The following is a 19868-nucleotide window of genomic DNA, read 5'->3' on the forward strand; positions in this document are numbered from 1 at the left end:
AAGAAAAAGAGACTCACCGGTGAGAAAGCCAGCTTGCGTCTGGCCAGAGAAGTCGATGGCGGGGGTGTCCTCTATACGGCGGTCTGAGGAGGAGAGAAAGGATAGGGTTATGATACTATGTCAACGGCGGCGGCACGGAATATGGTAGGAGAAGACAGAGTGGAGAGGAGAGGAGAGGAGAGGGGGGAAGGCATACAGTGGGCTCGTGCTCCCCGGCGGTGCGGCTGGCGGCCAGGTAGTTGCCGCTGCGGGGGAACTGGTGGTCGCGGGCGACAACCGAGATGGTGCTGCCGCTGTGGGGAACCCAGGTCGCGAGCGGAGACGGCTTGGAGGCGGGCGACAGCGGCTTGGAGACGGGCAACGGCGACAGCGACACGGAGAAGAACGAGAAACGCTAGTCCTACTCGCGTCTGTGTTTCACCCAAAAGCCACGCGTTTCCCCGTGTTTTTTAGGGATTTTACCCAGATAGACCGGCCTGCCAAACAGCACAGCAACTGTTTCTAGTGTTTTCGGGCTGGGCCGGGATAAAACACCGGACAGTTCTCAAAACCCACTACCAAACAGGGCCTAAGCAGGAAAAAAAAGACCGCCGTAAGCTAAGCACCCCGTTGAAAACCCATTTGATTCTCAAACGGCGATTAAAACCCATCGCGATCTGGTCCGGTGGCCTCTCGCTCCCGTCCTGCCATCCCTCCGGCGGCCACGACTCCGCCGCCGCAGCACCAGCTCCGACGATGCGGCACCTCCTCATCCCCCGCTTCCTCCGCCGCGCCTCTTCCCTAACCCACTACCACTCCCACCTCCAGCTCCTCCGCCCCCTCTCCTCCTCCTCCCCGCTCCCGGCCTCCGAATCCGACCTCCGCAAGTACGCCGGCTACGCGCTGCTCGTCCTCGGCTGCGGCGCCGCCACCTATTACTCCTTCCCGTTCCCGCCCGACGCGCTCCACAAGAAGGCCGTCCCCTTCAAGTACGCGCCGCTCCCTGACGACCTCCACACCGTCTCCAACTGGAGCGGCACCCACGAGGTCCACACCCGCGTGCTCCTCCAGCCGGACTCGCTCCCGGATCTCGAGGAAGCCCTCGCCGCCGCCCACAAGGAGCAACGCAGGCTCAGGCCCCTCGGCTCCGGGCTGTCCCCCAATGGCCTCGCGCTCTCCCGGGCCGGCATGGTCAACCTCGCCCTCATGGACAAGGTGCTCGACGTCGACGTGAAGAAGAAGACCGTCACCGTGCAGGCCGGGATACGTGTCGCCGAGCTCGTGGACGCGCTCCGGGAGCATGGCCTCACGCTGCAGAACTTCGCGTCCATTCGGGAGCAGCAGGTCGGCGGCATCATTCAGGTATGTGACCTGTTGGAGGGAAAGACACTCTTTTAGTACACGCAAGGAACTGGATCGGTGATTTTTATGTTAGACTGAAAATCGGCAAATTCACGTAGCACAAATTTGGTAAAAGATGTTGGATGGAATTATTCACACTGGCAACACTGCAACAGCTACTGTTATATTCACATACAAAGAAAGACAGGATCGCCACATAGCCGGTTACAGGGATTGAGACACATCATATGAGGTCTTTGATTCAAAAATGGCAACACAAACGTAAATGGAATGCAATCATGAGGCATTTGATGATGTAAATGACAACTGCATGTTTGCTTGTTCAAGTAGTCATTCGGTTTGCTGGGATTTTACAAGATTTCAACCCGTAGGATACTTTGCGGTGTTTTGCTTGACTTGAGAAAGCAGAACAACTGGGCCAAAAATATAATCCTTTACTGACTATATCCTGAAATAATTTAGATTGTTAAATTCTTGATTGCGTGCAGGTTGGTGCTCATGGTACAGGTGCTGGATTGCCTCCAATTGATGAGCAGGTTATTAGCATGAAACTGGTTACACCTGCCAAGGGGACAATAGAGTTATCGAGGGAGAAAGATCCTGACTTGTTTTATCTTGCCCGCTGTGGACTTGGTGGCCTAGGAGTCGTTGCAGAAGTCACACTTCAGTGTGTAGAACGGCACCAACTTGTTGAACATACTTTTGTTTCTAATGCAGATGAAATCAAGAAAAACCACAAGTAAATTTAAAAATAGCTGTCTCAGTTGATTTGTCGATGTAGTTTTATCATCCTTTACTGGAGGAATATCTAACTTCCTGTCCCGCCCTTTTCAGGAAATGGCTCTCTGAAAACAAACATATTAAGTACTTATGGATTCCATATACTGATACAGTTGTTGTTGTCAAATGCAATCCTCCTTCAAGGTGGAAAACTCCAAAGTTGACATCAAAATATGGAAAAGATGAAGCGATACAACATGTTCGTGACCTTTATCGTGAAGCACTGAAGAAATATAGGTGCGAACACTGGCATGGTTTTATTACTGTATATTGCAACACTATCTTTGTTTTCTATATGAAAAATTGCATCACAATTCTTAGGTAAACAAGGAAGCACATTAGTATACTACAACTTACATGTACATACTGCACTTTTACTGTGTCATCATACTTGAATACTACTCCCTCCGATCCTAAATTGTTGTTGAAATATTACATGTATCTAGACGCTTTTTAAGAATAGATACATCCATATTTGGGCAAACTTGAGTCAAGAATTTAGGATCAGAGGAAGTAACAAACTATACAAGATATTCTACAGTTTTGCAGACACTCTTTTGTAGTTTGTACTGAATGAATCAGCTAAGAATTCCATTCCTTAGAAACTGAACTGATAGGAGCAAACTAATTTTACTCTGCTGACCATAGTATCCATCTATACTTGCTTGCTCCTACATATTTTAGTATGAGTTTGGCCTCTCCACCTTCTACCCTTATCAGTTATCACTTTGTTGGGGCTCGTACAGAAAGGCTGGGTTGCCGTGATTTTTGTAAGAGTTGCATGTGCCAGGAAGGTCAAATTGTAGGTGTGTCATTTGTAGCTAAGGTAACTAGGTACTACTGAAATGATAAATGTAATGGAACAACTTCTAGATCTACTCAAAGTAACAAATTTTGAGTTTTGCACTAAATTTTCTAGCTTTGCTTAGCAGTAGTTTTTTTTTTGTATCTAGCTTATGCCACCTTATAGATGCTTTTCAGAACTGAAGCAGAAAGTAATGACCCAGCGATAGATCAACTTTCATTTACTGAATTGAGGGATCAATTGCTTGCCCTTGATCCTCTGGATAAAGATCATGTGATCAGAATTAATAAAGCAGAAGCTGAGTATTGGAAGAAGTCAGAGGGATATCACATGGGCTGGAGTGATGAAATACTTGGTTTTGATTGTGGTGGGCAGCAGTGGGTTTCCGAGACCTGCTTCCCTACAGGAACCCTAGCGAAGCCAAGTATGAAGGATTTAGATTATATGGAGGAATTGCTGCAGTTAATTGAGAAGGAAGATATACCTGCACCTGCACCTATTGAGCAACGTTGGACTGCCCGCAGCAGGAGTCCCATGAGCCCAGCATCAAGCTCTGAAGAAGATGATATATTTTCATGGGTAACTCGTTCTTCTGTAACTCTTTGTTGTTCTGTTACTGCCAAGTGCCAATCAATGTTACTTGCAATCATCCACCTAAAGTTTGTTTGCACTCATAATAATTTGTTTTTACATGCCTTGTATATGGGGGTATGTCTGGTGAAAATGGGCTGAATGTTACTAATTGCTTGAAAATGAGGTGTGGAAGTTACAAATAACCTAAACAATACGAGACTCAAGGGAGGGCATTTTCTAACTTCTGTTTCCATGCAAAATTTTAAGATCAAACTGATTCGTATTCGAAAGGTACCATATTGGCCAACACGTACTGGGTTACTGAGCAATACATATTTGCCAAGATTTACTGGGTTACTGAGCAATCCCTAATCACTACCCCTTAAATGTTTTTTTCTCTTTTATCTCCAATGATATTTGGGTTTGATTTTAATTTTTTGTAGGGATATTGAACATGTCCTAACATTTACTTGGTAAACTTGATTATATTTGCGGAAGGATTGCATGAGACCACTAATAGTATATATAACTTACCGCTACGGGGAGTTTGAACTTCTGTGAAAATTATTTTTCAGAGTTATTAGTTATTACCATGCTGTTCTTGCAAGATCTGATACACTTGTCTAGACACATTGTAGTTGCATTACTCTTATTCAGTTCCTAACTGTAACAAGGTCTTGTGTGGTTTTACCATGTTCCTCATTGGTTTATGGCGGGAGTTTTACCATCCTGCAACTTTTAGTTAACAACTTTCTTTGTTATTCCTCTAAGAACCTTACTGTGGTTATATACAGGTTGGTATAATAATGTATTTACCAACATCTGATCCTCGCCAAAGGAAGGACATTACGGAGGAATTCTTCAACTACAGAAGTCTGGCGCAAACTAGTCTCTGGAATGATTATTCTGCGTATGAACACTGGGCCAAAATTGAGGTACCAGTTTTTACTGCTTTGCTGCAGATATAAAAATAGCAGCAGACTGTTTATTTCAACAGAATGATTTCTTCTCTTGCATCCATAGCAGTGACTCACTAAAAGTTCTTGCATGCTTTGCTAACAAAATTGTATATATTCATTAATATTTTTCTGTTCCTCCTTAGATTCCAAAGGACAAGGACGAACTTGCTGAGCTACAGGCTAGGCTGAGGAAGCGATTCCCTGTCAATGCATATAACAAAGCACGCATGGAGCTGGATCCTAACAAGGTTCTCTCCAGTGCGAGGTTAGAGAAGCTGTTCCCAGCAACAGGGACTGTCCAAAGTGCGAAGTAAAGGTGTTCTGATTGTTACCATCTGGAATGAAGGCACAGTGCTTTCACAATGTGTATGCCTTTTTCTTCCTATGGAGAAAGGTACTCTTCCAAGTTGGATTCTGTTGTTGATACTTGACCAGAACTCAAAATTATACCATCCTTCTCTTCTGGTGGTTTGCATGACAACCTTGCAGGCCGCAGAGTTAGTTTCTCCCATAGAAATTGCTCTGTTGGTAGAGATAGGTTTTAGTGCTCTACCTTGTGCTGGAGCTTTTGTTGCATGAGGCTTATTCCTTGATCCGCGGCTGAAAAATCTATGCTTATCGGGATACTGTCATTCTGTGTTGTACCAAATGTGATAGTGATGAACATTTGGCAGCTGAAATAAAGCGTGAGAAAAAACACGAATTGATGCACTTCAATCTAATCTATCACAGTTATAAGCCTCAGTTTGTGGTTCGGTTTGATGTGTTTTGATTTCTGTAGGATTTAGAAAACCATGATATCTTAATTCTATATTATTCTCTATTTCAAGGTTTTAGAATGTGTGTCCGAAAGAGATCCTTACCTCTTTGAGCATCAAAATTCTTGGGGTTAATTGGATCTATGCCATTATAATTTCCACCGGTTGGAGATATGCCATTAGAAAAACTTGACTTGGAGAAATGCCATTCTAACTTTTTTTATACCTCTATTCATGCTATTTTGTCTAATACCATCACATATACTGTCTAAATACGTATATACATAGTTCTATACGAACAAAAAAAATTCATCACAAGTCAAACATTATATTCCTCTTCCTATTATTATCCCCCACGTGCTCCTCTATCATGACACTAACTTGAATGTTTGAATTTTTATAGATTTTTCTAAGTTTGAATTTTGGGCCAAATTTGAATGTTTTGAACCTTTATGGCGCTTGTTTATGGCGCCTAAAAGACTCGAACGTACTGCTGAAATACATGTATTTTATGAACAATAATTGGTTTTAAGTGGACAGAATGGCATAGTTAGAGGTATAAGAAAATTAGAGTGGCATTTCTCCAAGTCAAGTTTTTGTAATGGCATATTTTCAACCGGTGGAATAGAGAGTGGCATAGATCCAATTAACCCACATTCTTGTGATATATTAGCCAGACATTTAACAGGGTAGAAAAAAGATACAAGTTATTGCGACTACATGAGTTATCAAAATTTTGTTATTCAGCCAACTTCTTCCCATCTACGTAGCGGTACCGGACCCCTCCCCACAACCCCATATCATTCACGCCTCCCAAACCCTAACCTCTCACCCCCTAACTTTATGTGCTGCATACTCGATCCAAACTCCATTCAACTACACATTTGGCGCGAGGTCTCCGCGTTGGTGCTATTACAGTCTTCGCACCCGTGTCGTGACGAATCCACATCGCTGCCCACGACGATCGTCACCGCTGACTTTGTATCACAGTTCATGGTGGTGAGATGGAGCGTCAAATCTTGGCTCACCGTCTTCGCTCCCTCATTGATGGCGATTCCGCATTGCCACCAACGGCGGCGAGCTGGAGCGTCATTGGACAGGAGTAAAAGTGCACAACTCGTGCATCGATCGGACGGCTAGCTGCCCGACGTCCTCACTCGCATGTTGCTGGCGACTCCGACTCGCCACTCACGGTGGCGATCTGGAGCGCCATTGGACATGACAAAAAGACTAAAAGCGCACGAATCTTACGGGCGATCGGACGGCTCACGGCTGTGATGCCAGCTGGACTTTAATGTTCCAGGCGCCCGTGAAGCTGGCAGCTCTCCGAAACGGCAAAACCCCAAAACCGTGCAGAACACAGCCCAGAGCTCCACTCTCGCAAGAAATAAATAGCAAGGAAATGGATCAGCCGATGCCCTCCTCCCAGCGATCGTCCCCCTCGATCGCCTCAGCGGAGAGCACCGCCGCCTCCTCCACTGCGCCGATGCCGAAGGGTGCCCCTGCTCGCGTCCCCGCTGCCGCCGCCGCTGCCGCGTTCGACGACGTCGACGAAGTCCCCGAGGTCGTCGAGTGGATGGCGTCGATGGTCGACCGCGGCGGCCGCGCCAGCCACGAGGTCCACAGCCTGTTCCTGGCCCGGCGCACGGCGCTGGAGATGCTCCGCGACCGCGGGTACAGCGTGCCGGAGCCCGAGCTCGCGCGCACGCTCACGGAGTTCCGCGCGTGGTGGGCCGAGAAGCCGGAGATGCGGCGCCTCTCCTTCTCCGCCACCTTCGCCTCTGACCACTCCAACAAGGTGAGTCCACTTTCTATTTCCGGCAAAGTATGATTCCTATTTCTCTCTCCTCTCTGTGCCTACTTCCTCTGGCCTTCCTGTTCGCTTTGTAGCTCGCGAATAGTGGGCCGTACGACATCAGACATTAACCATTGCTGGTTAGAGCGCCAGAGTCCCCAGTTGGGCTCATGGCTTGGAGGAATTATTGTTTTTATTTGTCAATGGATGGCTTATTTTAGTATGTATATCTGGCGTTCTTTTATCATTTTAGCACATATTGTTACCCCTTGGCGTATCTGAATTTAACTTATTTGTTAGAGAGTAATTTATGCACTCTAAGTCCCAAAACATGTTTTAACTCTTATCTCAGGTGCAATTTGTATTCTGCCCACCCAAGCCTGTCAACATCACAACCATCCGAGAGGTGTATTCCCAGATCGAAGAAGAGAACTTGTCTAGACTTATTCTGATATTGCAGGGAGATATAACGTCTAAAGCTAGAGACTGTATCAAGGAGATCTTCCCATTTAAAGTAGATATATTCCAGGTTAGTTTTGTTTAAGTGTTGATGGCTTATTCTAAAATGGAAATTAAGTAAGTGAAGAACATCACGTCGACTGTGTGTTGTCAGAACAACGGCAGGCAATTGAGTAAAGAAGAGCAAGTAATTCTATGCATATCTTTTTTGCATTCAATATTGACACTGGATATAATGTACGGGGTAGTATCTCATCAGAGTTCGGTGTATATATTTCCTCAAGTTATTTTCTCAAGCTAGAATCGTTGTTCACGGTATCATGACTTTATTTATGTATAGCTGATGCTTTACTGAATTGAAATTCAGCATATATGTTTTTGCAAGTTACGCCCTCAAGTCTCAACCTAGAATCCTTGTTCACAGTTTCATGACTTTATGCATGCACGTTGATGCCTTACTATTTTATTTTAAGTTAATATTATGCACCTTACATAATCAAACTGATGTGCTCTTCGAATGGAAGGTCACAGAGTTACTGGTAAACATTAGTAAGCATGAACTGAAGCCCAAGCATGAAGTGTTGACTGCAGAGGAAAAGGCCGAGCTTCTGAAGAAGTACAATTTGGAGGATTCAAGGGTATGTCTGTATGTAATTCACTTATAGTGCTGTAGATTTGTTACTGCTTACTAAATGAGTTATGTGATAGTGCTGTCAAAAATATAATCTGTGATTTTTTAGTGCTGTCAAAAATATAATCTGTGATTTTTTTTGGATGTTCGTGGAAACTATAGTCTATGTGATTTATTTACTATAATTAAATTGCCAGGCAACTGGCAAGTATTTAAGGTGGAAGCACTTCAAATATGTTTATTATGGAATGAGATATTTATCTCGAGCTTTAAGCATAAATATTTCTAGTTTTTCGCTTAAGGTGGAAGTGGAGAAGGGTTAAAATACAGAAAAGGTGGCAAATTTTGTCTTCTTTGTTGTGGCAAATCATCAAGTGTTTCATGCTAGAAGAGTAATGTTCTTAGTTTTTTCAGTCACACTGACATTCCAAGTTATTGTGCTACATGTGTGTAGCCTTCTTTTGGCACATCCTGTGGAATGTCATGATTTCCTCCACAAAACAGCCTGGTCTGGCTGTTGCCTATTTGTTTCAAGGCTTGGTTTGTTTCCATGTTACTTGCTAGTTGGTGTAGCACCATGAATCTGTACTTGATTTTGTTTGCAACATAAATTTTATCTTAAGGGAAACATCAATAGCCTAGTGTGATTGGGTGTTATGATGACGATTCATAACATGCACATTTGTCTCATTGACATATTGTACTGATAATTTTCTGAATTTTCACATTTTCTGTGTACTTGCCATGTTATTATTTGTGTTTTTACAGTTTTCATTGAACCGGAACTTCATGTGGTTCAAACTTGAAAAATATTATCAGTTTAGGACATTAGTACTTCCACGCTCTAATTGCGCTATTGTCATGAACTTAACAGAAGGTATACCTAAAACATGAGTACTTCCATGCTCTAGTCGTTGTGGGGGCTATACTCATTTTCTTTTATCGGCTCTTAGATTTTTGACATGCCTGAATTGCAAACCTGCATTAGTTGTTATTTATTCAAAGTCGCGACAAGTTTCATTTTTTACGAGTTTGCTGAAAATGGTGTTTTTTTCTTTCAGCTCCCTTGCATGCTAGAGAACGATGCAGTTGCTCGCTACTATGGCCTTGGCAAGGGAACCATTGTTAAAATTACATATGATGGCGAGCTTACAGGGCATCATGTGACTTACCGATGCATTTTCTGAGGGCTCCATGTGTTCCCATGGATGAAAGCTGTAGTAAGTTGTTAGTAAAATCGCATCATGATTAATGTTATGACTTTGTTGTTCGGTGTGGAGATATGTGTTAAATGGCCCATTACACATTTGAACTTCAGATGTGTTACACAGAGAATGGTTGATTAAAGCAGTATCCGTTTACGGATTCCATTCTGTTTTGCATACTAAGGCTACATAGGTTTTACAAATCAGATGTCAAAAACCAAGTAAGGCAAAGAACCAAGGAAAATTAAAGATTAGCTGTCAAATTATAATTGTGCTGCTAACTGTGCCTTCGATCTGCTTGTCTTTGGTAAAATTTCGTCTTCTGTCGCCTTTCTCTTGCGTGTGTTGCCGCTATCGCCGCTGCTGTTGTTTGCAGAGTCGGTGTTGTTATTTGTGGGGTTGCTGCTATCGCTGCTGCTGTTGTTTGTGGGGTTACAGCTGTTGTTGCTATTGCTGTTGCTTAGCAGGTCTTCTTCTTCATGGTGGCAATGCTCCTTGCATCTGCTTTTCATTATGTGGGGCTTCAGCTTGCTCATGTCTGATAGCCGTACCGGTTTCAGGAAAAACTCATTTGCTCCTTCCTCCAGGCATCTGATTCAGAATATCATAACCATAAATGTGTCAGAATTTATCGATCATATAGCATCATATGCCATTCATGAAACAGAAATTATTCACTCTTTGCGGGTCTTATCAAAATCTTTGGATATCACAAGAGGTTATTTACTTTCTTTCTTTACTTTTGGTGCCCCTCTTTGTTACTCCATTTGTGGAGATAGACTAAGACAGGGAGGACAGAGATGAGTGATGCTGGTGAGTTGTCTGCAACTATAACCCATTTTATATAGACAGAATCAACTTGAAAGATCAACAATTGATCTGAGTATCATGCCATATCTTTTTTAGAAATATCATATTTCATATCTTGATTATTTATGTTTACATTAAATCTTTAGATATAGAATATTAGGACAGCATGAGCTGTGTGGGGCTTGTCCCTTTATTACACGGCATGTGACGCCAAATCAATGAAGGATTCGGAGAGATCTTGGTGTCTAATTTAGTCATAAGCTTGCCTTTTTTTATGTCTACAAAATTAGATGCAACTATCTGGACATTTTCGTAATGTTAGTTGAACTATAAAAGTTTCTCCAACAGCATCATCAACAATCAACTTGTTTATTTTTCAAAATATAAAAAATAATCAACTGGCTTTAGATTTTAAAAAAAGTACATTCCAGTTCTTGTGTTAATCAGTTTTGATGCACACCTAGATCCGTATTCATGCATCAAAATATAAGGGGACCTTTCTATAGATGTGATGTAAACAACAATTTAGGTCCATAAAAAAGTGCTCACCTATTGATTCTGGAAGGTACGTTCTCAGACGACATGATCACAACCGGGATGTCCCTGAGAGATGATGATTCCTGATTGAACAAGCCGAACATACACAATCAGACACTGTGGTGTTCAGGCCTCAGCAGATCAAATCATTTAACTAAGAGGGCTCTTTACTAAACACACTGCTTACCTTGATCTTCTTGAGCAGATCATACCCTGTCATCCCAGGCATGCAGTAGTCAGTAATGATCAGATTCACGTTCACCTCAACATCCTGCTGAATAGCAACAAAACCTAAATCCATCAGAAACTCATTCTTCTTCAGAACAAGAACACGTACTGGTAAACATGATTAGCGCGTGTAAATCCTCTTCTTCTTACCAGATGGTCTGCATGGAGAGAAATTGGGGTGTCCTGACCATGGATCCCCAAGAACTCCAGAGCCTTGGTCCCAGAATCAACAGTGGTGACTGCAGAAACAGCACATCAGACTTTTGTATCAGATGCCAGATCCCATAGCAACCAAACCAAGGAAAAGAGCTGAAGTTGCAGGGGAAAGCCTTGTATGACCAACAATCAATACCTTGGAAAGAAGAGGTCTTGAGGAGCCTCTCAATGAGCTTCCTGTCAGGGAGGCTGTCATCCACAGCCAAGACATGGAATTGGGTCTCTGCGATTGCCGCCGCCATTGGAGAAGAAGATCAAGGAAGGAAGAGTGTGTGTTTTGTGTGTGTGATGTAGGAGGAGGCTATGAAGAGAAAGCAAGGATGGTATGAGAAGAAGAAGAAGGCTTTGCTTTTCAACGGTGTGTGTGGGTGGGGTTGGGTTTTATATACATCCAAACAGATACGAGAAAAAAAGGATTCCAAAGGTGGGTGGAGAAAACAAGTGTAATGACCAAAGGAAAATCCCACCCATTGGAAAGCAAGATCCTGGGCATGATTTCCTCCAAATCTTGCCATGAATTGACTCCACAATAGAGTAGAGACAGCAACATCTGCCACAGTCGCCATGGTCCACCATTTTCTTTTGTTCCCTCGCTCTCTCTTTCTTTTCCCCGCCTATCTGCCTTTAGTTTTTTCGTTTCTTGCGTTGTCCTCTTGCTGGACGATCTCAAAGCAAGATTTGGAGGATTTCGACGATTTTGGTGAAGGCGAAGAGAGAAAGGAAATTCTTCTCCAGGTGTGACCTTCCAGTTTGCCGTGCATCCGTCTTGCTTGTAGTTGCTACACGGTCACGTTACCACGTAAGTAGAAGCGGACGGAGCCAAGCCCAAGCTAAACATCTGGATCATTTTTTACCGACTTGTTCTATTTTTAAACATTTGTATTTGAACTTGTAAACATTTGAAGTAACACTGTCCGACAGGGTATGGCGAGGCATGAATGAATTCCCGTGGCCAAAAGAAGAAGAAGAAGATGTGAACACAGTGTGTTAGCACGTTTTTGTCATGTTCAAACCTAATAATACGGAGTAGTCGATGTTTCGGATAAAAACATGCTTTACTGCATGCAAACCCGCGAATTTATAGATTCAGAACGCCAGAGTGGTTCTACTCCTACTAGCTCCTACACTTGCTCTGCTATTGGAATTGAAGTCGACCGGCTCGGCTGCATAGGTATATCTGATTCTGATCTAGCCACCGCGCGCGTGTGGTCGTATATAGTACGTAGTAAAAAATACACACAAATCAGGTTTGCGCATCCTGGGATTCTGAAGTCAACAAGCCTAATGCCCGCACCCACTTGGAAATCCTTCCCACCACCACCTGATTTGCTGCCGATTCGGCCAAATCCCCAACACGATCGCCACACGCACCCGCACCCAACGAACGCGCGTAGGCAACTGAAGAAGAAGCGGTTCGAGGATCCGGGCGCTTTCGCTCTTGCTTTCTTTCTTTTGCAGCCCCCCGCCCACAAGGGCGATCTCGTTTGTTTTTCTTCGAGGAGGAGAGCAGCGAGCGATCCTCCTGCTGCTTCCCGATCGCGCCGTATCCGCTGCCCAGATCGCCGACGAAAGCGCCGCTTCCCGCACCCCGCGAGCTGTGCTAGCGCCAGAGTTTGGCCCTTTCGCTTTCCAATCTCGCACCGGGCTGCTGTCGTCGAATCGCCACAAATACTATCTAAAACTTGATGCGGCTTCTTTTGTTCACAAATATACTATCTAAAACTTGTACAAAGACTATCTAAAACACTATTTTCAGCAAACTTGTACAAATACTATCTAAAACTTGATGAATTGACTCCACAATAGAGTAGAGACAGCAACGTCTGCCACAGTCGCCATGGTCCACCATTTTCTTTTGTTCCCTTCGCTCTTTCTTTTCCCCACCTATCTGCCTTTAGTTTTTCGTTTCTTGCGTTGTCCTCTTGCAGGACGATCTGAAAGCAAGATTTGGATGATTTCCACGATTTTGGTGAAGGCCAAGAGAAAGGAAATTCTTCTCCAGGTGTGACCTTCCAGTTTGCCGTGCATCCATCTTGCTTGTAGTTGGTAGTACTACATCAGTAGTTGCTACACGGTCACGTCTTGGTACATAAACATGTTACCACGTACGTAGAAGCGGACGGAGCCAAGCCCAAGCTAAACATCTGGATCATTTTTTACTGACTGGTTCTATTTTTAAACATTTTTTTGAACTTTTAAACATTTAAAGTAATACTGTCCGACAGGGTATTGATGCCATTTCAAAATGTAACACATTTCGTTTTCTTTGACCTGCAATCGATTTATTACTATATAATCTATGTGATATAAAACGAATATTATTGTATTTACATTCAAAATACTTACTCATACTGTGAACTGAGCGTAGCTCAAGTGGTTTGGTTCCTTGTGGTGGAACCAACCCACCCAGGTTCAAGTTTTAGACTTGACATGGGTGATATGCTTTCAACGGTAACCATCAACAGCGAGACGCTCGTGATGACTCTGTCAATCTCTCAAGACCCGCCGACCCGGCTCAGGGGTAAGTGTTCGCGCATGTTTCGTCAATCTCTCAAGACCCGTCTCAGGGGTAGGGTGTGCGTGTGTGCGTTCATAGGGGTGAGTGTTCACGCGTGTTTCGTCAATCTCTCAAGACCCGCCGACCCGGCTCAGGGGTAGGGTGTGCGTGTGTGCGTTCATAGGGGTGAGTGTTCACGCGTGTTTCATCAATCTCTCAAGACCCGCCGACCTGGCTCAGGAGTAGGGGGTGTGTGTGTGTTCATAGGGGTGAGTGTTCACGCGTGTTTGTGTGCGTCTGCATTTGTACTGTGTTTCTAAAAAAAATACTTACTCATACTCATTATTATGATTTGGATCATAATCTCAATATTAATGAAGTAATAAATAAGAACTTACTCATACTTATGATTTGGATCATAATCTCAATATTAATGATTAATTATTAATCAAAAGTTTGTCAAAGAAACACAAGGGTGGCTGCTTCCCATATCCGCTGCCCAGATCGCCAACGCCGCTTTTCCCTCTCGCTATCGAGCAACGTGGTGAGCGGGCCGGGCCGCAGAGGGCCCTTTTAATGGTCCTGGTGAGACTTTGGGGGGCTGCAGCGTGGTCAGCCGTCCGGACGGTCAGCCGTCCACTCTCTTTCCCCAGCGCCCCTTAATTTGTTCTTAACGAAGAACACGCGTACGAACGGGAGCCCCACCACTTGATACACGCTCTATAGCAGTATAGCTAGCTTGATCGATAAAATGTTTATGTGTGTGTATACCTGGCTATCGGGCCGGGCTTTTTAGAAAAGCCCGGTAACCCCACGGGTTTGGCCAGGCTGTGCCTGGCCCGGCACCAAGTTAAACGGGCCGGCCCGGCCCAAAGCATGGCCTGTGCCGTGCCGGTGCTTCAGACCGAGGCCCGACGGGCCGGCCCGGCACAGCCCGAGTAGCAAATCTTTTATTTTAATAAAAAAAAAAGGTGAGAATGAAAACTAGGGGTGAGCAGGGATCGAACCTACAATCTCCACTACACCAAAGTGCGCCTGAACCACCAGGCCAAGTCAAAGTTTGCAATATCATGTACAACAAACACTTTTTGACTATAATACGTGGCTGGGATGGACAAAAAAAGGCTGCTGGGCCTTGTGTGACCTGAGGCCCGTTTAAAGCCCGTCAGGCTTATCGGGCCGGGCCGGCCAGAGCCGTGCCTCGTGCCGCGCCTGGGGCTGCACATTGCCATATGATGCCGTGCCGGCCCGGCCCCCTTAAAGTCGGGCTTCATCGGGCCGTGCCCGGGCCAGGCCCGATAGCCACCTCTATGTGTGTGCGCGCTAGCTTGTATTAATATGGCACTGTGAACAGGGACGCATTAGGATGCTTCCTCCTCTCTTCTCCTAGTTCTCTACACGTACCGTTTCCTGTGTTTGGCCCTGTGCCGTGTGGGTCGCCTGCCGCCCTTCCCCATCCCTCCGCCGGCGCTGCCGGCCGGAGTGGAAAGGGAAGGGAGGTATGTGCGCTAGTAGGGGTAGGTTGTACCTTCTCCACCTTACTGTATATTACTGACGTGGTTATGACTAATCACTTACTCAACTCAAGGATACCCATCATGGCCCACCACGGGGTCATGAGGAGAACGACTACAACTCCTGAATTCAACATGCCAATCTCGACGACTCGAGATAAGGAAGCTTTAAATATAGCATATCTCATCATTGTAATGGGCTTGGACTCTCCCTGAGACATAGACTCCTGCATATATAAAGGACTAGGAGGAGGGAGCCAGGACGAAGAAACAACGAACAAGCATCTCGCATACACCCATCTCTACGTAGAACCCTAGAGTCGCGAGACTCCCCTTTGCCAGATCTACTCTACGCATCATAGCCCTAGCGGCTCCATTGTAATCTCTCTATCAAGATCAGACAAGTAGGACGTAGGGGTATTACCTTCCGAGGGCCCTGAACCTAGGTAAATCGTGTCCCTTGTGTCCTTGTTAGCCGACGGAGTCGCCGATACGCACACTACGTGTCTTCTCCCTGATCTAAAGCTCATCAACATGGGCATTGTCGAAGGTGACCCTTCGTCAATAACCAACCCTACCGCCGCAGAGTTGCAACTCTTCAACGGTTGTCTCCTCAAGGCCCGTGGGGATCTGGCCAAAGAAAGACAGGACCTCGATCTGGCGAGGAAGCAGCACGAAGCATGAGCACGACGAACGATTCGAGAGGACTCGCTCAGCGAGTCATCTCGCGACTCGTCTCCTCGCATGCGTACTCACCGCAGGACCCGACTCAACAGGGCGCCAGCGGGCGGCCGAACGACTCGGAACCTTGACGCGAGTTTCCTGTCGGTCGACGATCGTGGTGACATGATCCCCGAAACCCCACAAGCTGCCATCCTCGCGGCTGGTACCTATCTTCGGACGATTCAACCGCCGGAAGGAGACCCCCTCGTCTGACGTCCACAAGCAGATCCTGGCGAGTCCATCCGCTCCTACATCCAGCGGTGGACCAACACCAAGCACGCGGCCGAGGAGATCTCTGACAAGAGCGCAATCGACGCATTCAAGCGAGGACTCCGACGAGTCGAGCTCAAAGAAGAACTGGATCGAGTCCGACCTGCTACCATCAACTACTTGATGGAGATAGCGAACCGGTGGGCTGATGGCGAAGACTCGGTACGCAATGAGCGACGCCGATCCCCCGATGGCGACGACGACCGCGGCCACGAGCGTAGGAAGAAACGCAAGGGCCGCGCCTTCGAAGAAGCCAACACCCCGGACTTCGTCGCAGCTGGCTTCGGCTCCAGTGAAGGGAGGAGCCACTCAGGTGGGTTCTCCGGAGCCGATAAGCACAAACCGTAGTGGCAACGGAAGCCACGTGAAGGAGGGCAGCCGACTCTCGCCTAGCAGCTGGCGGCTCCCTGCCCCTTTCACGTCTACAAGGATGAACAAGGCAACGTCAAGACAGGTCATTCACTTATGGACTGCAGGCGTTTTAAGGAGCTGTAGAGCGAAATCGCAAGAACCCAGCAGACAGCTACAAACGCTGGATTCCAGCAGGTACCAGGCACTCACCGTAAGCAAGCACGGGCATGGCTGCACCTCAGCCACCTCCCATACTAGGAGCTTTGGCCATTGGTGCACCGCCACCTCCGCCACTTCCGACAAATTTCACCGGAGCAATTCATCCAGTCCAACGTGCGCCGCCATCAGAGCCTACGCCCGTTACTGAGTTGTATTATCCCACTCCGGTGGGCCATATCTGCATGATACAAGTGGCTACCACAGCCGAAGGAGCATAGGAGGAGGCACAACAACTCGAGTCGATGAGCATCCATCCTCATTCACCCGCCACCCTCAACCGTCGCTCAACCAAACGGAGTCGGACATACTCATGACGACTCCACCTTGCTCCACGAGCACCTCCACGAGGACCACTCAGTCCTACACCTGGCAAACCAGGTTGTCGACTTAACTCTCAGGCACTCGACCTGATAAAGGGAGCATGAAGATCTACGACCCAAGAGGAGCGGCGCGTATCCACGCTTATCCTTTAGATGGGTTCGTAGACTTGGACGCATCCGACACTCCGGTGCTGCGTCCCGTCGACTCCTAAACAGTCTTGAATGCACCCGATCCGTCGGTGCTCTGTTCAATCGACTCAGCTAAGACTTGGACGCACTCGACACTCGGGGGCTGCGTCCCGTCGACTCCTAAACAGTCTTGAACGCACCCGATCAGTCGGTGCTCTGTTCAATCCACTCAGCTAAGACTTGGACGCACCCGACACTTGGTGGCTGCGTCCCGTCGACTCCTAAACAGTCTTGAACGCACCCGATCCATCGGTGCTCTGTTCAATCGACTTAGCTAAGACTTGGACGCACCCGACACTCGGGGGCTGCGTCCCGTCGACCCCTAAACAGTCTTGGACGCACCCGATCCGTCGGTGTCCTGTTCAATGGACTCATCTAACAGACCTGGACGCACCCAACACTGGGGGGGTGCGTCCCGTCGATACGACAACAGTCTTGGCCGCACCCCTCACTCGGGGGCTGCGCCCAATTGACTCGTCTAACAGTCTTGGCCGCGTCCAATCGACTCGTCTAACAGTCTTGGCCGCGTCCAATCGACTCGTCCAACAGTCTTGGCCGCACCCTTCACACGGGGGCTGCGCCCAATCAACTCATCAAGCAAGTTCTAACACCGAAGAATTTGGGTCTCTCCCCAACTGCAAGCAGTTACGCACAGACCCGGGGGCTACTCCCATTGGGAGCGCTGGTCGCGCACCCGATTTACTCCCATCAGGAGCCCTCGGTCATCAAGCTACATTCAAGACTCGCAATTCAAGATTCATCAAAGCCGGACTCAATGGCAAGCAAATAAGGAATTTCATCACAAAAGTGCAGGCCTCAGCAATTACAATTTGAGTCCAGTCACGACTCCTTACAGTCGCAACCGGACTCGGGAGCTACTCCCATCGGGAGCGCTGGTCGCGCACCCGATCTACTCTGCAGAAGGCTTCAAGCTACAACCCTCTTGCATCCCGCCAAATGATGATCTTCTCAGCCTGCACGGCGACTGCATCAAGAAAAGGCTGTACATCAACGCCCCCATTCAGCTCAACAGGAGGATCAACGACTCGACTCAGGTTGAGGTCAGGAACCTTGGCTCGGACGAAGACCAAGGCCAGCTTGGCTCCCTCCACGAGCTGGCGGCGCAAAAGGTTTTTGAACACGGCTCCACTTCGGAATTCCAGCATCAAAGCTCCAAGACCCCTTGGCAACTCTCGATCAGGCCAGAAAGCCTAATAGATCCGGGTCAAAGCCTGGCCGCAAAGTTTGAAGTATTGCCTGGTCTGATCGACTCGATCACGAAGCAACACCAGGTCACGCCCCTTTGCCGGGTCAAACCAGATGGACGCACGGTCTCCAGTCTGTAGGGACTTGAGAGCATCATCCACCCTCCGTCTTTCAGTTTTCGGGTCTAGTCGCATATTTGCATAACCAAAGGAAACAGATAAGGAAGGGACAGTGTGGACAGCCAGCATACTCAAGGAACAACAAGATTCAACTCACATGCAAGTTGGGAACTCAGCGCCCACAGCTCTTCAAACGTTGACGCCTCGCGCTGAATCACTGCTTTTAGCTGGGCCTTGACTGCCTGGAAGCCCCGGCAGGCATCCCGCATCAACGCCTTCGACTCCTTGGCACGGTCCTCTGCTTCCTTCACTCGACTCCGCATCAGTTCGGGCTCGTCTGTTTTAGGGGCAGAGGAGTCTGGCACTTGAAAGAGTATAGGACTCGATGAATCTTTCATCTACACAAGAAGGCCAACATTCAACTCTAGAAAGAACTCAGGCTCAAGAAACTCGAAATCAGCACAATCATCAAGTTCGTCAGAGACAAGTCACCAATTTATTCAGAAGCTCGACTCGAGCACATCCTTACACAAGAAGAACTACAAAACAAACAGAAGACTCTTATTTCTAGGCGTCTCCCACCTCCTGGTCTTCAGTGGGAGTCGTGTCGGGACCGGTCGCCGCCCTCCCGGCATCCACGCTACCCAGTCGAGTAGCCAGGATGGTCGCGAGTTCTTCACCCAATGCGAAGAATGACGACAAGTCCACCTCTTCGCCGTTGTCTGACTTAGGCGGCCCGGCTGCCACCCGCCGCAGAAGCTCCTCCTTGATCCCGTGGGCAAGCGCCAGCACGAAGGTTGACTCTGCTCCGGCGTTTGTCTGTGCTCGGCTGAACTCGTCCAAAGGGTCCGGATACGCACTGAAGAACTCAAGGAGTCCTCCCAATGACTCCGGCACTGGCTCATCAGGAACACCTGATGAGGCCAGCAAGCACCTTGGACGCTTCCTGAAGCTTGTCCTTTGCCTTGGCATTGACTCCAACGATTGAGTCAATCGCTTCAGCAAGGGAACTCTTGCTCCCGCCAAATTGGATCTCCGCCTCTAGGCCGAGAAGCACTGCAGTTACAATGAGAGCGTTACTCTACGTGATTCGACTACGTATCAATGACTCGGCAAGTCAAAATGCTTACCGGTGACGGCTCGAGTAGCCCCGTTGAGCTGTTCGACCCAGCGCCCTTCCTGCTTCAGCCGCTGGGCGACTAAGGCGTCAGTCGCCTCCCGAACAAGGCAATCCTCCGCCGCCTTCCTATCCGCCAACTCCTTGTAAAGATCTGCATGCTTCTGCTCCCAGGTTTTGCACTGGAGTTCAACGGCATCCTTAAGGGAGTTGGCCTGAGAAAGATCGCCCGCGGTTCACAAAGAA

The 19868-nt window shown here is 47.2% G+C and overlaps 3 protein-coding genes across 4 annotated transcripts; 2 read left to right on the top strand and 1 right to left on the bottom strand.

Moving 5' to 3' along the window:
- Nucleotides 1-611: 611 nt before the first annotated feature.
- LOC100840661 (L-galactono-1,4-lactone dehydrogenase 2, mitochondrial) lies at nucleotides 612-5202 on the top strand. The gene is made up of 6 exons (XM_010240441.3): nucleotides 612-1341; nucleotides 1830-2080; nucleotides 2176-2358; nucleotides 3103-3505; nucleotides 4294-4434; nucleotides 4602-5202. The coding sequence occupies exons 1-6, from the start codon at nucleotides 736-738 to the stop codon at nucleotides 4770-4772; spliced, it is 1755 nt and encodes a 584-aa protein (XP_010238743.1). The 5' UTR covers nucleotides 612-735; the 3' UTR covers nucleotides 4773-5202.
- A 1253-nt stretch (nucleotides 5203-6455) lies between these two features.
- LOC100840962 (DNA-directed RNA polymerase V subunit 5A) lies at nucleotides 6456-9471 on the top strand. Its single transcript, XM_003577019.4, has 4 exons — nucleotides 6456-7014; nucleotides 7364-7540; nucleotides 7995-8108; nucleotides 9163-9471. Exons 1-4 carry the CDS (start codon nucleotides 6511-6513, stop codon nucleotides 9286-9288), a joined length of 921 nt encoding a protein of 306 aa, XP_003577067.2. The 5' UTR covers nucleotides 6456-6510; the 3' UTR covers nucleotides 9289-9471.
- Nucleotides 9385-11451, bottom strand: LOC100830988 (two-component response regulator ORR9). Of its 2 annotated transcripts, none has more exons than XM_010240442.3 (5): nucleotides 11234-11451; nucleotides 11032-11120; nucleotides 10841-10927; nucleotides 10666-10736; nucleotides 9385-9897 (listed from the first exon to the last, which is right to left on the bottom strand). In XM_010240442.3, the coding sequence occupies exons 1-5, from the start codon at nucleotides 11337-11339 to the stop codon at nucleotides 9570-9572; spliced, it is 681 nt and encodes a 226-aa protein (XP_010238744.1). In that variant the 5' UTR covers nucleotides 11340-11451; the 3' UTR covers nucleotides 9385-9569. The 2 variants fall into 2 exon arrangements, with proteins under 2 accessions (XP_010238744.1, XP_003578944.1); XM_003578896.4 differs by having other exon boundaries at nucleotides 9437-9897; nucleotides 10841-10924.
- Between the last annotated feature and the right edge of the window lie 8417 nt (nucleotides 11452-19868).

Source organism: Brachypodium distachyon, chromosome 4, assembly GCF_000005505.3.
Source record: "Brachypodium distachyon strain Bd21 chromosome 4, Brachypodium_distachyon_v3.0, whole genome shotgun sequence".
NCBI classification, from domain to species: Eukaryota; Viridiplantae; Streptophyta; class Magnoliopsida; order Poales; family Poaceae; genus Brachypodium; species Brachypodium distachyon.

Excerpts from the sequence above, each read along its gene's own strand:
- LOC100840661 (XM_010240441.3), top strand. The coding sequence starts at position 736 with ATGCGGCACCTCCTCATCCCCCGCTTCCTCCGCCGCGCCTCTTCCCTA. Across the intron at positions 1,342-1,829 it reads AGGTCGGCGGCATCATTCAG|GTTGGTGCTCATGGTACAGG; the intron begins GTATGTGACCTG and ends GATTGCGTGCAG. Across the intron at positions 4,435-4,601 it reads AACACTGGGCCAAAATTGAG|ATTCCAAAGGACAAGGACGA; the intron begins GTACCAGTTTTT and ends GTTCCTCCTTAG.
- LOC100830988 (XM_010240442.3), bottom strand. The coding sequence starts at position 11,339 with ATGGCGGCGGCAATCGCAGAGACCCAATTCCATGTCTTGGCTGTGGAT. Across the intron at positions 10,928-11,031 it reads CTCTCCATGCAGACCATCTG|CAGGATGTTGAGGTGAACGT; the intron begins GTAAGAAGAAGA and ends GTTGCTATTCAG. Across the intron at positions 10,737-10,840 it reads ATCTGCTCAAGAAGATCAAG|GAATCATCATCTCTCAGGGA; the intron begins GTAAGCAGTGTG and ends TTGTTCAATCAG.
- LOC100840962 (XM_003577019.4), top strand. The coding sequence starts at position 6,511 with ATGTTCCAGGCGCCCGTGAAGCTGGCAGCTCTCCGAAACGGCAAAACC. Across the intron at positions 7,015-7,363 it reads CCTCTGACCACTCCAACAAG|GTGCAATTTGTATTCTGCCC; the intron begins GTGAGTCCACTT and ends CTCTTATCTCAG. Across the intron at positions 7,541-7,994 it reads TTAAAGTAGATATATTCCAG|GTCACAGAGTTACTGGTAAA; the intron begins GTTAGTTTTGTT and ends TTCGAATGGAAG.